Source organism: Oryzias melastigma, linkage group LG9 (genome assembly GCF_002922805.2).
Source record: "Oryzias melastigma strain HK-1 linkage group LG9, ASM292280v2, whole genome shotgun sequence".
Lineage (NCBI taxonomy): Eukaryota > Metazoa > Chordata > Actinopteri > Beloniformes > Adrianichthyidae > Oryzias > Oryzias melastigma.
In genome coordinates, this window is record NC_050520.1 from 32,391,947 (window position 1) to 32,413,893 (window position 21,947).

General features: G+C 39.4%; 1 protein-coding gene across 1 annotated transcript in view; it reads right to left on the reverse strand.

Annotated features, from left to right (window-relative positions):
* The window catches only part of unc5db (unc-5 netrin receptor Db), a gene marked incomplete at its 3' end in the record, with an annotated part of 185,903 nt that overhangs the window by 90,229 nt on the left and 73,727 nt on the right, over positions 1-21,947 (reverse strand). Inside the window, 1 exon segment of the mRNA XM_024274532.2 lies at positions 18,778-18,984. Coding sequence (XP_024130300.1) covers positions 18,778-18,984 — 207 coding nt within the window.

The window sequence follows — 21,947 nt, forward strand, 5'->3', positions numbered from 1 at the left end:
ATGTATGTATGTGTATATACATACATATATATATATATATATATACATATATAGGTATATATATTTTTTTAAATGAGGAGATTATATTTAGAGCCATTTTACCATAATTGTCTCTTTAGACAAATTTACTGAAGAAAGATTATTTTCTAGAAGGGTCGTCTTACTCAAGTGACTTAAGGCACACAGCATTCTATGTAGGCTGGAACACCAAAACCTTTGTGAAATCCGCATTCTGAGGACAAACATCTGCATTCATGCGTCTCCCCCAGTTATACAATTGTCAGTAGACAATATTTTTATTCTCACAAGCCAATTCGACGTCTTTCTTGCCGGAGTGCTTGGCTGTACTTTCCTCCCACCCACACAGAAAGAGCCACGAAGGGAATCTTCAAATAAATCCAATGACACCACACTCATCTCACAACAGCAATAACACATTAGCATAATTCTCTATCAGGGTCTCATTATGTGCACTCCCACTACAAGGCTGGTTCGCACACAAGGACTGATGGAAGAAAATTGCAGGTATCTTTTTGAATTCTACCCCTGCTGTTCAGTAACTGGACGACTTAAAGCTCTGAGGCTGTGTTAAAAATAAACCAGCTACCATGTCTCCTATTCAGGTTCTGTACTCGTAAAGCAGGCTGACACACGCGACAACCAAGCCCACAAACACGTATGTACATTCATCCTGCTGGGGAGGTACATTGGAGAGCATCTGAGTTTTTACTTTAATCTCCCGAACAAAGCTTAACGCTAAGTTTAAAAAGCAGGGATGGTCGCCACCCACAGCAATCTCTTTTTCAAAGCATACCCAATTTCAAGCCAGCAAAGCATGAAATCAAGTCTGACAAATTCAAAAACACAAAGCTCACACAAGGCACATTTTGATAGGTTAGGAGGTGATAAGAGAAAAAATCAACATACTTCAGTAGTGCACAGCAGAAGTATGCATATACAAACACACGTAAATATTTACATAAACACGAAGGCCAGGATTTTCTGTAACTTAGTTTAGCACTTAAGGGTTTGCTCAAGGTATCCATGCATACATTACAGTAACATATGATTTTGTAATTTCTAGAATAGCTCTTTTTCTGAGCTGTTTGAGCAGCCTCATTTGTATAGTAAGAAAATATTATTAGTTTTTGGGAAGAACATTCCATATGGAATACTCACAGTAGCCATAACTCTGCCAGAATGTTGTTGTAGCCAAGTGATAACAGTTAAAGAAACTGTGTACTATTTATTAATGAGTATTTAAGCCTATTGTGGTCAAAGAATAAATGAACATCCATGGGAACGTGGGTAACAAAACCCTCTGATGGGGTGTGGGGCTAGAATTGAATGAATTAAAATACTTCAAGGTACAATAGAAGAGGTGTAAACAGTTATAAGAGCTTCAGCTCTTCTGTTGTATCTTGAACTATTTTAATTCATCCAATTCTAACCCCACAAGAGCCATTTGGGTTGATTTCTTACAGACAATAACCCACCATTAATTCTTACATTACACTTTAAGATAATAAGACACTGTGTTGTAATTAGCTCATTGTTACTATTATGATAAATATAAATTAAGTATCAATTTTAAATAAAATGAGCATAGAAAAAAGAACAGCATTTCTTTTTCTAAATATAAAACCGTTTCTAACTTGTGACAGAGGTTCACATGACTTCCTTTTAAAATAAAATACACCAAGTTCCATTTGATCATCTATCAATAATGTGCCAATAAATGATGTGTGTGTGGAGTGAGTGGTCTCCTTCATGTCCCTGGGGGCTGTCCTGTCCGAGGACCGTACCTGGGCTACCAACACATCAGCTCTGGTCAGAAAGAAGCAGGAGCGACTCCACTTCATACGAATTCTAAGGAGAAACCATCTAGAGGAGAAGCTGCTGATGTCCTTCTATTGAATCATCACAGAACCAGTGCTGATGTACTGTGTGTCTGTTTGGTGCTTGCTCAGCTGCGGAAAAGATGGCCCTGCTGTCCAGGTTTGCTGAAAAAGTCATTGTTTGCCCTGTATCCCCCCTGGATAACCTCACGGTGCATTGCCAGAGCTAATAAAATACTAAAAAATGGCTCTTACCCTGGCCAGCTCTTTTACCAACTACTACCTTTAGGGAGGAGATACAGGTCCCACAGAGCCACTGAAAAGCAGTTTTTACCTATGGTCCATGAGGCACCTCAATGATACTCTGTGATCACCCAGTCACCCTTTATGTATGTATTTGTACGTCGTAATCTTGTTGCACTTTGGTCGCCTTCAATTTTGTCATGTTCCTTGAATCGTGACAACAAAATATTCCATTCCATTCTCAATGGAACAAATGCTGTAGGTTCCCTATTTTTCAGACCATAAGGTACACTCCTAGAATTTTTCAACAATAGGACATCTCCCCTTTTATCCAGCAAACCTTGCGTAAGAATTCTGGCTGTTCGTAATTATCGCCAATTGTGGTACACAGTGCTCCAAAATGTCGAAATGTTTTTGTACATCTTTGGTAAACTACAAAAAAAGCCGCATCGCTTGATGGTATGTTGGAGCATTAAGGGTTTCTGTAGTCAGAACCTTCACAGAGTGATACATACAACTATATCCTTTGACTATTTGTAAATTGTAGGATTGGCACATAGAAAATCAGGGTTCAGTTCCTAGGAGGAGTGATGAGCTGAAACCAGTTTAGGCAAGACCCTTCTAGTTTTGCCTACCTATGTAGGAGACCCTGGTCTGGATCTTCCTGTGCTGGGCCCCAGTCCGGATAAAATACAGGGTTGTGTCAGGAAGGGCATCTGCCTTAAAACTCTGTCAAAGCAATTATGTGGATCAGTAACAGCTAGTTTGCCATGGCAACCCCAAACGGTGTCAGTAGTCTGTCTCCCCCTTCGGTCATCGGCAGGAGCCATCTCCAGAGTTCTTACTGCACTGCATTTCCCACAAACCCCAGCACACAGTTCCTAGATGCTGCTCAGCTGTCTCTCATGTGCCAATCACCCACAGGACACTTAGACGTGCACAGAGCCTCACTCAGTACAAAGTATTGTTTCTGCCACCCTGCCTGCTTTACCGAGTGTTTCTATCTAAACCTGATCTTCTGTTTCTGACCCTGCTTTTTTTCTGATTGCTTGTTGCCTGCCCTGACCCACACCTGGACTCTGACAACTCTAGCCTCTTCTTGGATGATTCTATGCTTGGGATTGACCTCTGCCTGCCTGACTCTGATTTAGTTTTGTGGACTTTTAGCTCTGCTTAGTTCCTGTCTAAACTAATGAACCTGCTGCACATGGAACCAGTTGTCTGCTCGTTTGTGACAGAGTATGTTGAAAAGGTGAACAAACATGTGCTTCAACTGTTTGTAAATAAGTTGAATAAAGTTTGACTTATCTGGCTGTTTTGTTTCACTTAATATGCTTTGAAGTTTGAAAAATATGTAAAAAAAAAACTTTTATTTTTCCTTAACCAGAGCCACAATGTTGGGGTAAAAGAGCCACATGTGGTCCCAAGGCCTCAGGTGGCAGACCCCTGATTTAAATACTCTAAAGCACAGTTAGTCCTCAGTTGATATATTGCAACCGGTTTGCTCAAACATTTTCCAGCAGACTGAGATAAACTGTGGCTGTAACTGAAATAGTCTCTGATCTGAGAAAATGACCTAACCCAGAATCACTAAAAAGAAGCAGATTTACAACATTATTTGGAAAGGACAAAAGTAAAAATAGAAAGTCATGCACACCAAAATGTGTCCTGCTGTGACATACAGTTTTGAATGGTTTCTGAAACCTTATTTTCCAAAGTTCAAAATTGGATATAAGTACACCAGTGTACGCATTGATACCCCTGAGATAACTTGTGTAATAAAGTGAAATCCGCTGACTCACCACCAGTGGCAAAGTGCCTTTTTTTTCTCATGATTTTTTTTTATTTTTTTTATGTATAAATATTTTACAGTGTCAGCTCTGGCAGGAAATGTGTGGCAAAGCTGAATAAAAGCATCCCCAGAAAAAGAAGAAGTTATAACTCCTCCTGTCCCCCAGGAGTCTATTGTGGAGTTAAGAGGGTAAAAGTATTCGTGTGGGAGAGGTGTATTGTCCAGGCCACATACAGTTAACAACCCCATTAACTCGCTCACAAAGCAACCCCAGGGGCAACGATACCATCAATCCTGGCTGTACAGGCCGTAACATTTCAGTCGGAGATATACAGGTTGTGCTGTAAAAGCCAGGTGAGACCGTGGTGGTCAAGTTCCTCTGGAGGTACTAGGATGTCACATCTCATTTGTCACGCCAGATCAACGTGGCAGTCCCATCAAGATCATACAAAACAGCACATAGACCATCATCATCCCCACTGCAGCCCCTTTCAGACTGCTCGGCAGGTAAGTTCTAATGAACTCTTTGAATGCAGCCTGCAAACTATGCAAAGTCACGCATTAGTTAGAATTTATATGAAATTAAGAAACAATTAAACATCCTTGCAATGTAAGAGATAAACTGCAAAAATGTACCAGGTTGTTGGAGTAGAAATTGCGGTTTGTTGCATAGTTTGGCCGGTGGTTTAATCAGGAGTGAGATATGAGGTTTTTTTTATAAATAAGCTAATATATTTGTTCTTTTCTCTAAGAAACAGTTTCCCTCTAGAGGTTGTTTCACTGTAGGTTTGTCAGTATTTGCTTTGGACAACATAGCACAGGATGAATAGCTGTCCAAATCAAACATAGAGGAGAATCTGATCATTCTCCTCTGAAACTTTGTGATATTTTTCTTATTTGCATTAAGACATTATTATTCTTATTTCATTTTTTCCTTTCATGGACTAATGTGAGATAACAAGTCATCTGGGTCACAGAGGGACGGAAGTACCGCTGAGAGCGTCTGTCATCTGGTGGAGGATGGTAAACTTCGCTGTTAAAAAAAAAAAGAATTAATGATCTCATGAACCCAGACATGGAGATGTGTTTACTGATGTTTTAATAGAGCTCTTTTAAATAACTAAACCTGATCTCTCAACATCACTCGTGTCTTCTGATATATAGACTAAGCTTCCTTGTGGTGACAAGTTAAAGTCGCCCTCCAATTAAAATCCTGTTTTTTGAGTTTTTAAGATGTACTCAACATTTTTCTTATGAAAGAGAACATATGTAATAAGAAATTGTTTTGTTTTTGTGTTTCTCTTTTTAAATCTCAAACTGTCGCAGAAACGTTCTGCTTGAATTAATGGTCCGTTGTGATGTCATAACACCCAGGGCCAAGAAAGCACGCGCAAGATCCTCTACCTGATCGATAAATGCACGTTTTTTTGTAAGATTTTGGAAGTGAGGTTGGGCTTGCGCTGCAGCTGGAGGACCACTTGCCTTACAGCCACAGCCTGCTTAATGGGGGTCACCCGCGGGAATGGGTATGCAGGTCAACTCTGGACGTGCTCTTCTCGCAGATCTCCCCATCTTCCATCTCGGCGGGAGTCCCCCTCGGCTGGCGCCTAGCAGCTGACTTAGAACAGGGGAATCCGACTATGCGTTTCATAGTTAATGGAAACCCAAATCATTAAGCTCTTCACTTCCTCATGCAGCTCAAAACGATACAGCTGGACATTACCGATATTGCCAGATTTTTTTATGTAGCAGAGGTAAAAGATTTACGAGACACAGAGCTATCATAATCAGACAGGTGGGATCAGGGGTGGAGCTACTCAGCTCAGGGTTAATAACCACACCCACCCAGAGGAGATCTTGGAAACAGAGGCTTCAGATCAACATGAAAATGAGCGTTTTAGGACATTTAGGTTGTGGGATTTTGGTTAAAAACTTCATATTCATAATTAAAAACACCAGTGAGGACTTTTTTTTTATTTAAAAAAAATCATGTCATTGGGGAGCTTTAAAAACTCTTCACCGTAGCTCCTCCCACATGCAGCAAGAGCGTCAAGTTTATGAACACATTTTTGGACAAGCATCCAGGAACACATTTTTTTTGCGTGCTAAAGAGAGGCAGGGAGATGTGAATTTGATGCGTAAATTGCATTCAGTGTTAAGTGCAGCCTTACACCGAGCTTGTGGAGCTATCTAAAAGCATCGCACTTTTCTCCAAAAACAACAACTTATATATAATATCTTATACTTTGGAACGACTAGTTGGGAAAAGAAAAGTACTCACAAAATGCAGTGTCTTCTTGCTTTGGTACAAATATCGTGTTGTGCCAACCCTGCTGAACACTGTGCAGTTGCTTGGGGAGTCAACCTACCATAGTTGTCCTACATATATGTACCTAAATATTTACCGACTGATAAATGCTTACAGTCCATGACCCCTAACACTCGCCTCTTTCCTCAACAACAAAAAAGTGGAGCACCATTTTACAGTCTATGATTTTCTTTACTTAGCAGTGATCCCACACCATGGGAAGAAAAAAGGTAAATCGTCCTCCTCTGCCAATTTGTCCAGTCCTTCTGTTCACTTGTTAGCTACTGAACACTCTGATTCAATGTGCTTGTGTGCATCTCCAATTGATATTTAGCTAGATCTTCTTTTTTTTTTTTTTTTTTACAAGTCTCAGTTAAAATCCCATTAATGCAAATGGGAAAATCCTTACCATAGGGAAGCCTCTCTTGAAACAAACAAAGATAAAGGGTTTTCCCCTGATAGAGCCAAGTCGATGCTGATTTCCTTTCACAGTCCTGGGCTGGAGCCAGTAATTACAATTAAGAAAGGGCCAAGAGAGGGATGGCACAGAAGAGTAAGGCACACTCCTTCTCCTTCACTGTCAGGGACGTACTTTATGAACAGGAGGGGACCAGTTTACAGGGCATCACTTAGATCCTCCACCCTGAATTTCACCTAATTATGGTGAGGCAAAGAAGTCTTCATGGCAACCTGAAAGAAACTGCTAGGGTATCTTTTAAATCAAGATATATGACAGCTAAGTTTAGTAAAAAAAAAAAAAAATAGATCTACATTTTACTAATTCTGTCATGCTATAATTTATTAAAAATATCTCAAGTTTTATGGGTGTGTGATTGAGGCCCTGCGACAGACTGGCGACCTGTCCAGGGTGTACCCCGCCTTCGCCCTTCAGTAGCCGGGATAGGCTCCGGCACCCCCGCGACCCCGAAAGGGACACAGCGGTCAAGAAAATGGATGGATGGATCTCAAGTTTTTGCAATTTTTTTAAATAAAAGCAACAAAGTTATTAATTATATTTTGCTTTTAAAATATTTAATGTGTGAAAATTGTGTAGTATGTACTGTTTAACACTCAGTTTCTCATCTGTCTATTTCAATTAATGACTGTACTTCACCTTGTTCATAAGCTTGTTTCTCTGAGCCAGCAGCCGGGCTCCAAAGGCCGCCATCTCCTAGACAGCGACAACCTTCTCCAATGCAGCCCTAAAGCAGGTTGTAGGGTTTCCTATGTAAGTCTTTATTGTCCAGTCTAGTTTTTGATCAGATCTTGTTAAACACTCAGGTTCTTATAGGAGCTCAGTATCTTGAAATAATGTTCACCAATGAGTGAGTCCACTACCTCCCCCTTGGTCTTTCCCATGTTAATAGGATGGTGGTTGTGTTTACCGGTCCACAGAGTCCTGTGTCAGTCCTCTGTGCTGTTCATTGTCATCATCAGGTCAGAGTCTACTCCGGGACTTTCCAGTTTACCCCTTAGATCCCTTAATCCACATGTGTCAAAGTCAAGGCCCGGGGGCCGGATCCGGCCCGCCGGGTAATTCTATCTGGCCCTCCAGATCATTTTATTTTATTGCTATTAATGACCCAATGTTATCCTGAGCTCATTTCTAACTTGTATCATTTTGACAAAATACATTTTTATGGAGAGTAAAATATTGAAAATTATTTAAGGTTTAAGTTGATTTATTCTGGAATAATATTCCTGCCTTTTTATTAGTCATAATTATGTTAAAAAGTTATGGTTTGAAATTTTAAAATTTGGCATCATGCTAGATTTTTTGGCTGTTTTGCCGTTTACTAAGATTTTTTTAGGCTATTTTGAAGTTTAGCTATTTTTTCAGCTACATGCTAGCTGTTTTGCCTAAACTAAGTTTATTTTTTTGTTGGTTTTTAGACTAATTTGGCCTTTAGTGACTATTTTATCTGGCTATTAGCTTCAGCGTTTTCAACTATCAACTTCAGCATCTTCAGCTATCAGCACTAGCATCCTCAGTGCCCAAATTCAGCTTACAGCATTCACTAGCATTATCAAAGGTAATGTTATATATCTAGTTCATAGTTACATTAAAAAGTTACAGTTTTAAAGTTTAAAAATGTAGTTTTAGAGTGTTCAATAAATGTTTATCGTGTTCGGTCCGCGACCTAAGGTGTGTTTTTGGTTGATTTGTACAGCTGATTTTGCTTCCTCATGGGAAAATTCTCCTCAACTTCAAGAAAGCTTTTATAGCAACCATAATTTACAGTTTATCGATAGAAATACAATTGTTCTGAACCCTTGTCCAATGGTGTCCACTGTAATGACCACCTCATATTCACATTCATGTCTATGTGGGTTATAGAGCTCATTTTACAGCTGTGTTGAAGGAGACTCTCTTTGGTCTCTGCTGTACACATTTTTAATTTTATTTACATGTGGTACCATAGGCTGTGCAAATACACAGACCGCAGAAGGACAGTGTTGTGGTCAGCGTTCCCCAGAGGACGGAGAGGGAGCTACTTGGTGTTGGCATACAGCATTTCCAGCCTTTTATCGTTTCTGCTTGGACAAATAGCATGCAGAGTAAATGTGGGTAAAACAGATGACAGAGGGGGCATGTGGTGCTGTGTCTGCAGCTTGAGAACAGCATGTCACAGGCTGTGCCTGCCTTAGCAGAGGGGGGCATGTACTCTGCAATAAAGAAGACATGCATGAATTCCCACGGCAGGTGGTACAGCTTCACGCCAACCGCAAACAAGTTCAATATCTTTGCTGCACAACTGCTTCTTCACAGTGCAGAAATCCTGTTTCACTTCAGCTTTGTGAACAGTTAAAATCTTGAGCTTTTTTTTTCTCCAAAAAACTGAAAAAAAATCCCACTTGGGATTTTGGGAACTCTAAGCCATCCCAAGCTGTTTAACTCCAGACAGATGGTAGAACTATAAAAGATGTTCTATTTAATCGTTTAAAGCATTCTCACCCTTTCAAACTTCACACTAAATTAGTTTGTTCTGCAACTTTCACAAACAGATTGAGCACAGAAAACTATGTGACCACCAGGGGCAGCAAATCAAAAACAATACAAGTAAGATTCTTAGAAAGTTGTTGGAAAAACCCCATATTTATATATAAAAAAAGAAGAAGAAGAAAGCAAGAATGCATTGGAAATGTTTTGCATTAAATCATTTCTTATTTTGCTGCTTTTTTCAGTGTCCATAACAGAAAAGTTTGCAGCATTTAGAGCACTTATAACAGTTTTGTTGAGCATAAAGTCTCAAGAAATGGCGACAATTGTGTGACAATAACAAAAGCCGTCTAGAGTTTAACAAAGGCTGAAAAAAGTATATTAGAAACAAAGCAAATAGTGTTTTTTATAAAAAGAAAAAAAGACATGTCGGAAGATGTCTACAATGTAATATTTGGATCATATCTTGCCTCCAGAAGTAGTTCCAGATCCAGTTAAGCAGGTACTACTTAAAAAGGTCATATGAAAGTGTATACTAGCTGAGTGTTGCTGCAGTGCTAAATGATATTTTGATAGTGGTTTATTCTTGTGAAATGTTGGTTTCATGATTACTGGCAGGTGATGACCTGATATTTCTCTGGGAAGCTTTTGGCAGAGTAAAACATGGACCTTTGAGTACAAATATTAACCCCAAGTCCCACTCTGATCATCTTTTAATTGATTGTAAAAGCGTTCCCAGAGGTCTTTTGATCAGGATTATGCCGTTTTTAGCTACAATCAACAAACCTGTGTCATTTTCTATGACATAGTTTCTGCAGAGCGGCAGGAGTTCGCTAGAAATTCACATTTGGGTTGTGGGCAGGAAGTAAGCCTCCACCCATTTCCCATCATCCATTTGTTGACATTCTCTCTCCCACTAGCTTACAGCCCCTCACAACCCAGACATGACATCAATGATGTAACAAAATGGTGAGCAATATTGGAGATATCCAGCTGTACAGTTTAAAGCCAGATCAAAAATACAAACATCTTCAAATGGCTTTTTTCATTTGCTTCTGATTCACAATGATTTCAATATAGAAATACTTAGAAATACTATTTTAATTTTGTATGAATCAAGCCTGCAGCAGCTTACAGAGTTTGATCCAGAATTTTTGTTTGCTCACAACAAGCTAAAGTTTATATACACAATGCCCAGGTCTGCATGCTTGAGGCCCTAAAGCTGAAACTCACCCTTACCACTGAACATTAGACGTCATATGGAATGGCAGAGCCAGTCTATATTGTGTCCGTCCGGCGAAAAAGAGTCCTGGAAATCTCTATGACGGTCATATTTTGACCACTATTTGACATCTAATAATAACCAGACTTCAACATCAAATTTAGTTCAACATTTGAATGTCGAATAGACATTTTAAATACACATTATAGTAACGTCTAGAGCTGGTTCAGGATTTGAATTGTTGTTTTATTTTAGATTTTCATTTACTATTGATTTATCTTCTTATAATGTATCAATTCGATTTGTGCAATTAGACTTTTTGGGGAGAGCTCAGAAAATTACTCATTAAGGTTAAGGAAATTATTCATATTTTCACTTCAAGCGAGTCATTGATGCCTCTCAAATCAGTCAACGCCATTCTCACTAAGACTGCTCATGCATTTGGTGCATGTTGGTGCATGTGTATTTCAGTTTCTATAAACAAATGTTCTTGGGTCGGCTACAGGTGGCTGGAAGTACGTAATATATACCACAAAGTTGGAAGTAAGTTTTATCATCTTAATTCTATGTTCATTGTGGTTTTATAAGGTTGCTGTCCTACTTAAACCTTCTCTGGATATTATCTACTCCCGGTTCTTTGTTTTCGGTTGCTAATCTGTGCCAATTTTAGTACTGCAGTAATAAAAAATAATGCCCACATCTTCCCAAAAAAACACATTTTCATTCTCAAGTCACATATTGATGTATGGTTAAGACCTTCGCGTCAAAAAGAGAAGAAGAGTTGGAGGACACACAGCTGCTCAGGATTAAATGTGAAGAACCCCAGAGATGCTTTGTATTCCCATCTTCTTTTATTCATTTTTTTCAGTGCTTTAGATTTTATTTTATACAAAAAAATGACATTGACATGCAATTTTATTTTATTTAATGGTACTTCTACAAATCAGACCCTCGAGGATTTCACAGTAAATTTTTGATTGTTGCTGCCTAGAATGCCTGATGTTGCGGCAGCTTTTGTCCTCCATGTGTGACTGTGGTGTCATGGACTGCTCCAACCGCAGCCCTCCGACTGCTGCACGCACTCACGCTCAGCGTAACCCTTGGTCAAAGTTGCAGTGAAGTTGTGGTGAAAATGTAAAGTTGTAGGGTGTGAAACAAATCGCAGGGTTTGCTTGAATTTGCATTATTAGTTGTGATCACAACATCGCAAAATCGTGGAGGGACTGAGAAATGAAGCTATAGGAAAATGAACCGGAACAGAAGGCCGCTTCTGAAATTACATGCTCAGAGCAGAATGAAATAATGCTTAAAGTCCCCCTCTGATGAAAATCATGTTTTGTGAGTTTTTAACATGTCTGTGTGTCATTTTTCTTCAGAAAGAGAACAAATGTCATAAGAAGTCATTTCGGTTTTGCATTTCTGAGTATTTCTCCTTTTAAATCAACCAAACTGTCTTGGACAGACTCTGTTTGAATGAATGATCTTCTTTCCATCAACAGCTCTGCTGCACATGCACTAAACCCTCATCTGTTCCTAGTGTGTCTAGTTCAGGTTCTGGAGAAGAGAAGATGGTATCTTCACATTGACTGCAGTCAAATGAGCCGCCGTTCACATTTCTGTGGTCAAATCAGCATCACTGGATTTTTGGTGTGAGTTTCATCCAATACTTACGGTAGCAGGACTGAGAACGCTGGAAAATCTCCACCAGACTCCACGGAGCTTCTTGATGTGACCACGGAAATGTGAACGGCGGCTCATTTGACCGCAGTTGGAAAGGATTGTAAATCAATGAAAGAGCATTTTGATGTTAGCTTTGATTATTTTATCAAGAACTCTGAGAAACCAATGATTGAATGTATTGATCACAGTCAATAAACATTGGAGAATTAGCTAAAAGAGTCTTTGGTGAACTAGAAGGAGAAAGAATCAGGATTTTGGAGGAAGTTCTGTCCATGAAGATCTTCACTTCCTCATCCAGCTGACATCCGGATCAGAACCATACGGCTGGACATTACTGATATTGATGGATGTTTTTATGTTGCAGCGGTGAAGATTTACGATAGCGAGACACAGAACTATCATAATCAGACAGGGGGGATCAAGGGCGGGGCTACTCATCTCAGCTCCAAAAGCCACGCCCCCTCAGAGGAGATTTTGGAAACAAAGGCTTCAGATCAACATGAGAAATGGCTTTTTTAAGACATTTAGGTTGTTGGATTTTGGTTAAAAACATAATCATAATTAAAACACTACTGGTAAGTTTTTTTTAAATAAAAAAATGTATTATGGGAGACTTTAAAATAAGTTCAAATTTGGACTACAATAAGCTCTTATAAAAATGTCCCATGTTTGTTCATACTGGACGTCAGCTAGACGCCAGAAAAAAACATGTCACCAGGCGTCACGTTGAAGACACACGTGGAATAAACGTCTATAATGACCACATCAGAACTACAATGAGCGATCATGAAGATGTCCTGCAGACATTGATACTCAACGTTAGTAAGACAGCGAAAAACACATGTCGGAGAGCAACACCCTCAGTGGGCTATTACCCAACGTTGAAGGCAAGACGTTTTTACATCGTAACTTTCTACAGTGGATACTCTCCCATTGGATCTAATTCTGACTACCGACAGCTGTCATTATTAAAAGTGGTCAGTTTTCAGAGGTCAGCAGATGCATGACTTTGCTGGTCTGAAGTACGGTAGTTGGAAGAAATATGTGCAAAAACTAGATACACTCTGCACCACTGTCTGTTATTTACTGCTGTGCTTCTCTGAATCACGTCTCGGCTGTTATGACCATCAAACGCTGCCTCAAAACGCTGAAGCTGCGCAGAATAAAATGAGTAATCTGCACTGTAACCCGTTTACAAGCAAAGCAGATATAAAAGATATACAAGGTGGGCATATCCCTCTGTCCGATAACATTTAGGCCTCAAAGTGACATTCAAATGAACTTGTTAGAATGTAATCTGCAAACAGCTGCTGACAGCTTTCTTTATAGATGGGACTAGAAAAATCCATAAAAAATGCAATCAATATACATGCACGCACTTGGCAGGATTACTTGTCTTCAGGTGTTTTACAGCACACACAGCAGATATACTGTACACAGTCCTCTTTTAGTGTCTACTGCTCAGAAGTCAAGGGCATTGTCATGTTTATCAGCTCACACTGATTCACCTTGCTAGTTGGTAAATAAGAGATGGTATCAGGGGCTTCTGGGGCATTGAGGCCCTGCGTCCTAGTCAATAGCAATCTGATGTGTTACAGATCTGCTTCTCTGATAACCTAGACTAAAATGATGCACTGCTGGCTGCTGTGAACTGTAAGGTCAACACAAAGCATCCCCACCATCAATTATCTTATTTGTTTGCTTTGTTTCTATTATTAAACCGATCATGTCTCCACCAGAAGCAAAGACCTGAATGTTGGCTGGTGTTTTTTAAGAAAAACCAGAAGAGAAAAAAAAGATTGAATATGGAAACACTTCCAGCACGCTGAAAATGACAGATAGTTTTTTAAAACTGAATGAAAATGGGAAACCACAAATAGAATAGATGATTAAAGAGTTTAAGACCAGGATCTGTGACTATTTAATCAAATAGTAAGTAAGGTAGTTGTAAATGTGGGATGCTAATGAATGAGCTGGATTTCATTTTAAGGTGATAACTCAAAAAATAAAATTAATGTTTTGATTGAAAATGCACTAAGCAGAACTGATGGAGGAATGTGAATTGCATTTACCACTTAAAATAAATCTTCTCCTTTTGGCTTTTCCCTTCAGGGGTCGCCACAGGGAATCGGCTTCCTCAACCTAACGCCGGAGTCACACCGGACGCGAGAGCGCCGCGAGGCGGCGCGGAGCGGAGTGCGCACCGATTCGCGGCGCTCTATTGGTCACACCAGACGCGATTTTTTGCCGCGACGGTCGACAGGCGCTTCTGCTAGAGCTACTGCTTTTTTGCCATCATCGTCATTAACCAGGATATCTCCCAGTGTTTCTGCTAAAAGGAGATGGTCTCTGCCCCTGTTGACACAGACCCCGCCCCCCAACTCCGCAGTCGGCCCACTTCATTCATCGGTTTGTGTGCGCGAGTGCGTGTCTGTCTGTTTTGTTGTGTGTCTGTGTGCACGCACGCGCTCCCACGTGTTTCCGTCCGTAAATTAATAAACTAAAAATATTACCTGATGTTTCTTCCAAGAAGAACCGCTCCACTGCCTCTCTCTCGGTCAAACGCAGCCCCGTGTCCCGCTCCAGTGAGCCCCCACTGCCCCGTCTGCTCAGCTTTTTTTCCTCCCAGAACCCTGCAGCCCAGCACACCCGCTCCAGAGATCTGTGGTGTCCGGGGTGGGGGCTCTCGCGCACGCGTGTCTGTATGTTTTGATTGTATGCATATTTTCATCTCTACAGTCTGTTTAGACACAAAAACTTGATAACATTTGTCAATCGCGGCGTTTTATTGTGAAAAATTGGTTCTATTTTGAAAATAAACCGGATTTTCTCATGTATTTCGACGCAACTTCCTGCCAGTATTGATGCGGAGCGCTCGCGTCGCGCGGAAGAAATAGGCCAGACGCCGAAACGTATGGCAAGCCAAAGGGGCCAATAATCCCCAGGAAAACCCCCGTAAAAACCGGCGTTTTTGCCACGAAAAACGCAGTTTTTAACGCACGTTTTAAAAGTAGCACGTAAAAAGCGGCGTTTTATTGTGTAAAAACCGCACGTCGAAAGCGGCGTTTTATTGTGTGCAAACCGCGCGTCGAAAGCGGCGTTCTAGTCCCGTCAAAACCGCGCGTCGAAAGCGGCGTTCTAGTCCCGTCAAAACCGCGCGTCGAAAGCGGCGTTCCAGTCCCGTCAAAACCGCGCGTCGAAAGCGGCGTTCCAGTGCTGTCAAAACCGCGCGTCCAAATGTCACTATCTGGGTCGTGGCCTAGAGGTAACGTCACTGGCCTGTGATTCAGAATGACCGGGTTCAAATCCAGCTCATGACCTTTCCTAAGCTGCTATTTTCTTTTGCTGGCACACAGCAATATTAGGATTTTGATCGTAGTCACTGCTTCTTTTTTGCTCCTTTGCTTTTTACAGATGTATATATATATATATAATAGCAGCAGGCTTTCTTTGTCTCTATTACTATTACTCGACATGAAAGGTGTGGTCTTCTGTCTCACCACAAGAGGGAGTTTCTGCTTTGAGAGCAGCTCAGAAGAGCAAACCTGCCGTGAAATGAAACATACAGACAGAAGCTGATTGTGTTCCGTTTATGTTCTAGCTGGTCACTGAAGGCTTAACTTCAGGAAAAGAAGAAAAACATCCTAATTTGTCCGGGTCTTTCTTTCAAATCAGCGACACTTTACCGCTGCAGCTGAGGTCTTAGCGGCTTCCGGCTTCATGCCGTGTTCCATGGCGAAGTGCGTTCATTTCTCATAATACACATTTCGTCGGGTATCATCCCTTAAATATCGAATACCCCGTTTTGTCTTCGTCCATTACGTACCTGGGCTGTGGCCTAGAGGTAATGTCGCTGACCTGTGATACAGAACGACCGAGTTCGAATCCAGCCCTTAGCTTTTCTTAAACTGCTACTCTTTTTTGCTGGCACACAGCAATGTTAGGATTTTGATCGTAGTCACTGCTTCTTTTTTGCTCCTTTGCTTTTTACAGATGCATTTTTTAACCGATAAACTGTAAAATATACAACAGCAGGCTTTCTTTGTCTCTATTACTATATATATATATATATATATATATATATATATATTATTTTATTTTTTTCTGATCAAAATACCTGTTACTTTTTAAAGATTGTGTAAAATCCATGGTTGTATATGGTTGTATATTTTACAGTTTATCGGTTAAAAAATGCATCTGTAAAAACCGGCGTTCTTGCCACGAAAAACGCCGGTTTTTACGGGGGTTTTCCTGGGGATTATTGGCCCCTTTGGCTTGCCATAGAAACGTTGCGCCGCTGCGCGTCGCTCTGCGACTGGTGTGACCGACGCCATAGGTTAACATGGGCGCCGAATGGAAGCGCACGCCATTCCGCGCCGCTTCGCGGCGCTATCGCGTCCTGTGTGACTCCGGCGTAACCCTGTCATTTGCATCCTCTACTCTAACCCCTGCTACCCTCATGTCTTGGTTCACTGCATCCATAAACCTCCCTTTTGGATCTTCCACTAGACCTCATGTGTTAAAGTCAAGGCCCGGATCCCACACTCCAGATAATTATCTGGCCCTCCAGATCATTTTATTTGTTGATGATTATTGCCCAATGTTATCTTGCGCTTATTTTTAACATGTATAATTTTGACAAAATACATTTTTGTGGAGAATAAAATATCGAAAGTTATTTAAGTTTTAAGTTGATTTATTCTGGAATAATATTTATGCCTTTTTATTATTCATAAATATGTTAAAATGTTACAGTTTTAAAGTTTTAAAAATTAGCATTCTTCTAGTTTTTTGGACTATTTTGGCATTTACTAAGATTGTTTGGGGCTATTTTGGAGTTTAGCTAATATTTCAGCTACATGCTAGCTGTTTTTGGTTAATTTTGGCTTTTTTCTGTTTTTTAGGCTGTTTGGAGTTTGGCTAACATTAATTTTTAATATTATTTTTTTTATAATTTTGGGGGCTATTTTGAAGTTTTCAGCTACATGCTAGCTGTTTTGGCTAACCTAAGTTATTTTTTAGGCTAATTTGTTATTTAGCTAATATTGTAGCTGGCTATTAGCTTCAACATTTTTAGCTATCAGGACTAGCATCTTCAATGGTCAAATTCATCTTACAGCATTCACACTAGCATTATTGCAGGTAGTGCTATATATATAGTTCATGTTAGCAGTAGCGGTTTTACAGTTTTAAAGATGTAGTTTTAGAGTGTTCAAGAGTGTCTTTTTGCCAATTTTTGTTTAAAAAGTGTATTGTTTTCTAGGACATATTTTCCACAGAGCAGCATTAAAGTTCATTAAAAATTTGACGCAGAGTCGTGGGCGAGACTGCTGGCGCCGAAGTCTGAGCTCATATCCCATCATCCCTTAGTTCAGTGGTTCTCAACTAGGGTGCTAGTTGAGAGATGGTCAGGGGTGCTGTCGGAAATTGCCAATTTGCACTGATCTATATGTTTAAGCATTTTCAGCTTTTAACTATTAACTCTTGCATATTCAGCAGACACATTCAGCTTACAGCATTCACACTTGAACTATCCAGGTAATGCTAGATATCTATTATTTGTTGATAATGGTTAATTGTTTTTTTCCTGCAAAGTTTTGTTTAAACACTCGCTCCAATAAAATGTTTTTTGGTGTTTATCTTTACATGTTCTTGTGGCATTTTTCTGATGATGGAGGACATATACGTATATAAAGAAAATTGAGATTGAAAACTGAGTTTTTCTTTATTTGAATTGAGAATCAAGAGTGACAAAAAAATGCAGTTAGTTTTTGTGTAAAAGTTACAATAAACAAGACACAAGCTTTCTGCTCTGCTCCATTCTGATGCATCCACTAATAGACAATTAGATTGATGAATGTCTTTGTTTTCTTCAAGTGAGCTGGTTTATGGCACAAAACAGTACAGCTGGACAGCTTATTAAAACTAAATAAAATTTAAAGGTCATTTTAAATTCAATATATTTTTCTTTTAGTGCACTTTTTTTTATTATGAATAATTTCAAAATAAAGGTACATTTAAGCAGTTTTCAGGAAAGTGTCTCTAACACTATAACAGCCTCTGAGGTGAATCTTTCCTGTTTTTGTATCAATGAATGCATGAGAGCACAAGACAAGATGGTAAGAATTATTTTACAAAATCCTAAATCCCAACAAAATAAATGAACAGAGACTATAACTGCTAAACCGACATCACCATGGATTTGTAACGCTACGATGAAATGAATTTTTGTTTTGATCTGGTTAAAATCGATGTCTCATCAGGGAACTTACAGTCACTGCACAAAACAAACATCTAGTTCCTTGTCTATGGACAGTTTCAAAAGACTCATTTTTATCCTACAGTGCAGCCTGAGTGTTTTTATTTTTTAGTAATTAAATGAAGAAAATTAGAAAGACTGCTTTCCCCGTCAGCAGCCTGCAGCAGAATAAATCCATTCAGGAAAGTGAAGCCAGTCCTTTGAAAGAGACATGGTACAGCAGAAAAAAAGCTTGCTGTGTGGCTGTTTTAGGTGACTTAAGCCATGACTCTGACCCCGGGCTCACACTGGATCCGGTCCGGCTCCGGTGAGGACGCCACAGCGTTCTAGCTAAGGCACATGACTCACATTGACTGCTATCCTGCTGCAGCCGCAGGCTCTGCTATCGACCTCGTGAAACTCCGAACTCACGTATGTTCACACGATAACCGGCAATTTATGACAGAAGAAGTACTGGTAAACACAACTGGTAAAAAAACACAATCAATCCTCACCTGTGTTGAGGTCTTTGTACTCATGGGACGAGTGTTCGTTCTGATGCACCCATTCCCCGTTGCATTTGAAAAATATCTGTAAGGCGGGAGTGGCTCGACAGCGCAGTTTAGTAGGGTTGCTCTTGACAATGTAGGCATCCTCTGGCTCCTGGATGAAGTGTGGCAGAGTTCCATGCACTGACGGCAGGCTGTCAGGCTGTGTGACCCCTGAGGACAAACAAATCTCTGTTACCATACAGTACCAAGAATTACTTTAAACCAGGTAAGATGAAAATAAACACAACCAATTTGGCGTGAAATAAAAACAGTAAATGTATTTTCTGCACTATTAATCACAACTTAAAAGCCTTAAAATTTTCTAAAAACGACATGGATTAATTCTGATTGTGTTTACTGATGTCGGGGGATTTTGAGAGGTGGATGACGCTCTGTCTAATTCTCAGTCTGTTTTTTATGAGTTGCAAACAAGATTCAATGTTGTTCAATGTAACATGTTGGACTATGTTTGTTTATGTTGTTAACAAGGCTGGGCGTTAGCGTAGTCACAATAATGTTTATCTCCGTGGTATCGGTTTGGTTTTTTACTACCGTAACAAAGTTTAGAGTTAAAGGTTTCGTGAATATGCTAATGCGGCTAGCATCTCCGGGACTAATGTGTAACATGTTAAAATTAAGTTCTGGGCTATGCCGGAATTACTTTTAGTTTAGTTTTTGTCCTTGTTTTCCCTTTTCTTTTGCAGGTAAGTTGTCTGAGTTTAGATAAGTGGGGTTTTGTTTGTTACTTTTACCTTTGATTCACTCTGAAGCCTTCGCCTTTACATTCTTGTTGGTTGTTATTCATCAATCTGTCAATAAGTTTATCTTTTATGGAGAAAATCTTTTGGTGTTTTTGTTAAAGTCAAGGAAAAATGTATATTTTTATATTCTGCTGCACCAGGTCCCCTAGATATAAAAAGCAGCATAACACCGTCTCTAACAACAGTAAATTCTCAATTTTTACCTTGGTTGTCCTAAAGAGTCATTGTTCTAAGAGTAGTTTTGAAAATTAAAAAAGATATTAGAAACTGAGAATGAAAGAGTTAAATATATTTGTCGATCATTTGTTGCTCTGCATGCTATTGTGCTTCTGCTGTAGCACAGCGAGCTCTGTGAACCAGGACAATGAAAAACAGGATGTTTGTGCTGCAGCTGTCCTTGGCATGCTTCTAAGAATTGCACCTTAATCTCATCAAGGCAGCTCCAGCTAAGCCTTTCAGTGCCCATGAGAGCTAATATATCCCTCTTTTTAAAATCCAGTTCTGTCCCTTGAAATCGAAGCGTCCCTCTCCTCTCCTCAGTCCCTTTCATTGCTGTTGTCCTAGTTAAATGGGTAAATAAAAAAGATGCAGGTGTGGAGTGTGGCCACATGATAAACAAACACCAATGCAGTACATCCAAGTTGGAAAAATGTAGACAGGATTTGGACAGATTTGAATCAAACTCATGTGTTTACTGTTCAAACAATAATAATATTTATTTTCTTCATAACTAATGTGTATGGAGTTGCTTGAGTAGATATTTGAAATACAGGAATCCCCCTTATTCGCGAGGGTTAGAGACCGCAGGCGAATATGCCGAATCCGCGAATCCAGAGAACCCCCCACCCCCACGGCCGAAGGAACCGGTCAAAAACACTTCAGATCATGTTCTTCTTCTTCAGCATATTAGGATACCATTTCTCCATGCAGGGGGAAGGAGAGAGGAGGGGGCACTCCTCCGTGCTTTGGAGGGGTGCAGAGATACACCTCAGCACCGCAGCACCTCCTTCAAACACAAACATTTCATACAAGTGTCTTCAGTTGTCTGAGTCTTTGTCACGAACCAGAAGAGTCACGTGACTGAAAAAAAAAATCCTAGAATACGTGAAACTGCGAATAAAAAAATGTGAATAAGTGGAATAAGATGAGTTGAAATGAACAATGATTCATCAGAAACTGTTTTTCCTTTTGATTAGCAACAGTCCTGCTGCCCAACCTTAACTCTATAACCAATTGTATCATATTTCTAAGACCCTTAAAAATCCGTTGTATATCGCCTGGTTCTTGTTCTCTGCTATATAGTTCAACTTCCTTCCACTAGGGGCAGTAGAAGGGCTTTTCAAAATGGCTGCCTCCATGAAATCTCAAAAACACTTTTGGCGGGAAAAATGTTGAGCTGATTTTCAAAACCTTATGGTGGGAAAAACTTATTTATCATTGTTGCTGTGTTGAAAGAAGGAAAATAAGATAATTAATTCATTATATTGTTAAAAATGTGTGGGTCAAATTTGAGACGGTGGGTAAATAAGGGGCTTTTTTCATGAACACTAATGTTAATAATTTTGCATCTTAAACTTACAGTTTTAAGCTCAAACTTACCATATCACCAAATTTATCATTAGTGATACTTTCTATAACTCATAAAAAGTTATTTCACAACTTCTGTGGATTTCATTAATTCTAAAAATGTAAATTTTCTATCAATTCTTTGATTCAAATAGCTTTTCGAGGTTAAGTCATTACGCTTTGTATAAGTAACTTTTACTTAACTAAGCTAATCTCACCAAGCTTTGTAGAGAAAAAATATGGTTTTCACAATATCCTTAGATACATCGTTTTTTCTGACTCCAGTAGTTTAGCTAAATCTATGATTCTTTTTTTAGACATACCAAAAGTTTCTTTGTTTTTTTGTACAACTTTATTGCAATTGTCTCTTTTAAAACAGACATGTTTCACCAAATAATGTTATTTTTCTTTAAAAGCTTGAAAAAGCCCCAAAATTAAAACTATTATAAGAAATAAAAATTTAGGAGCAAGTACCACTCTATTAGAAGCTTGTCTAAGAGGTTGGAATGTTAATTACTGAAAGAAATCGGCAAATAGAAGCAGGAATGACAGCTCTAAATTGATATTTATCTTTTTTAACTTAATAAGTCCTTATAAAGACATACTGATAAAAGAGAATCAATTCAACCTAAATAAAATACAGTTTTACAATCATTTAGTCATTTACTTATATAATAGTTACAGCATGTATCTTCTACCATCCAGTAGCTCCCTAGTGAACCAGTATTCCTGCTCTAATAAATGAGTTGCTACCATGGTGAAAAAGTTGTTAATCCCAGGAAAGCTGCACCCCTCTAATTATAGCTT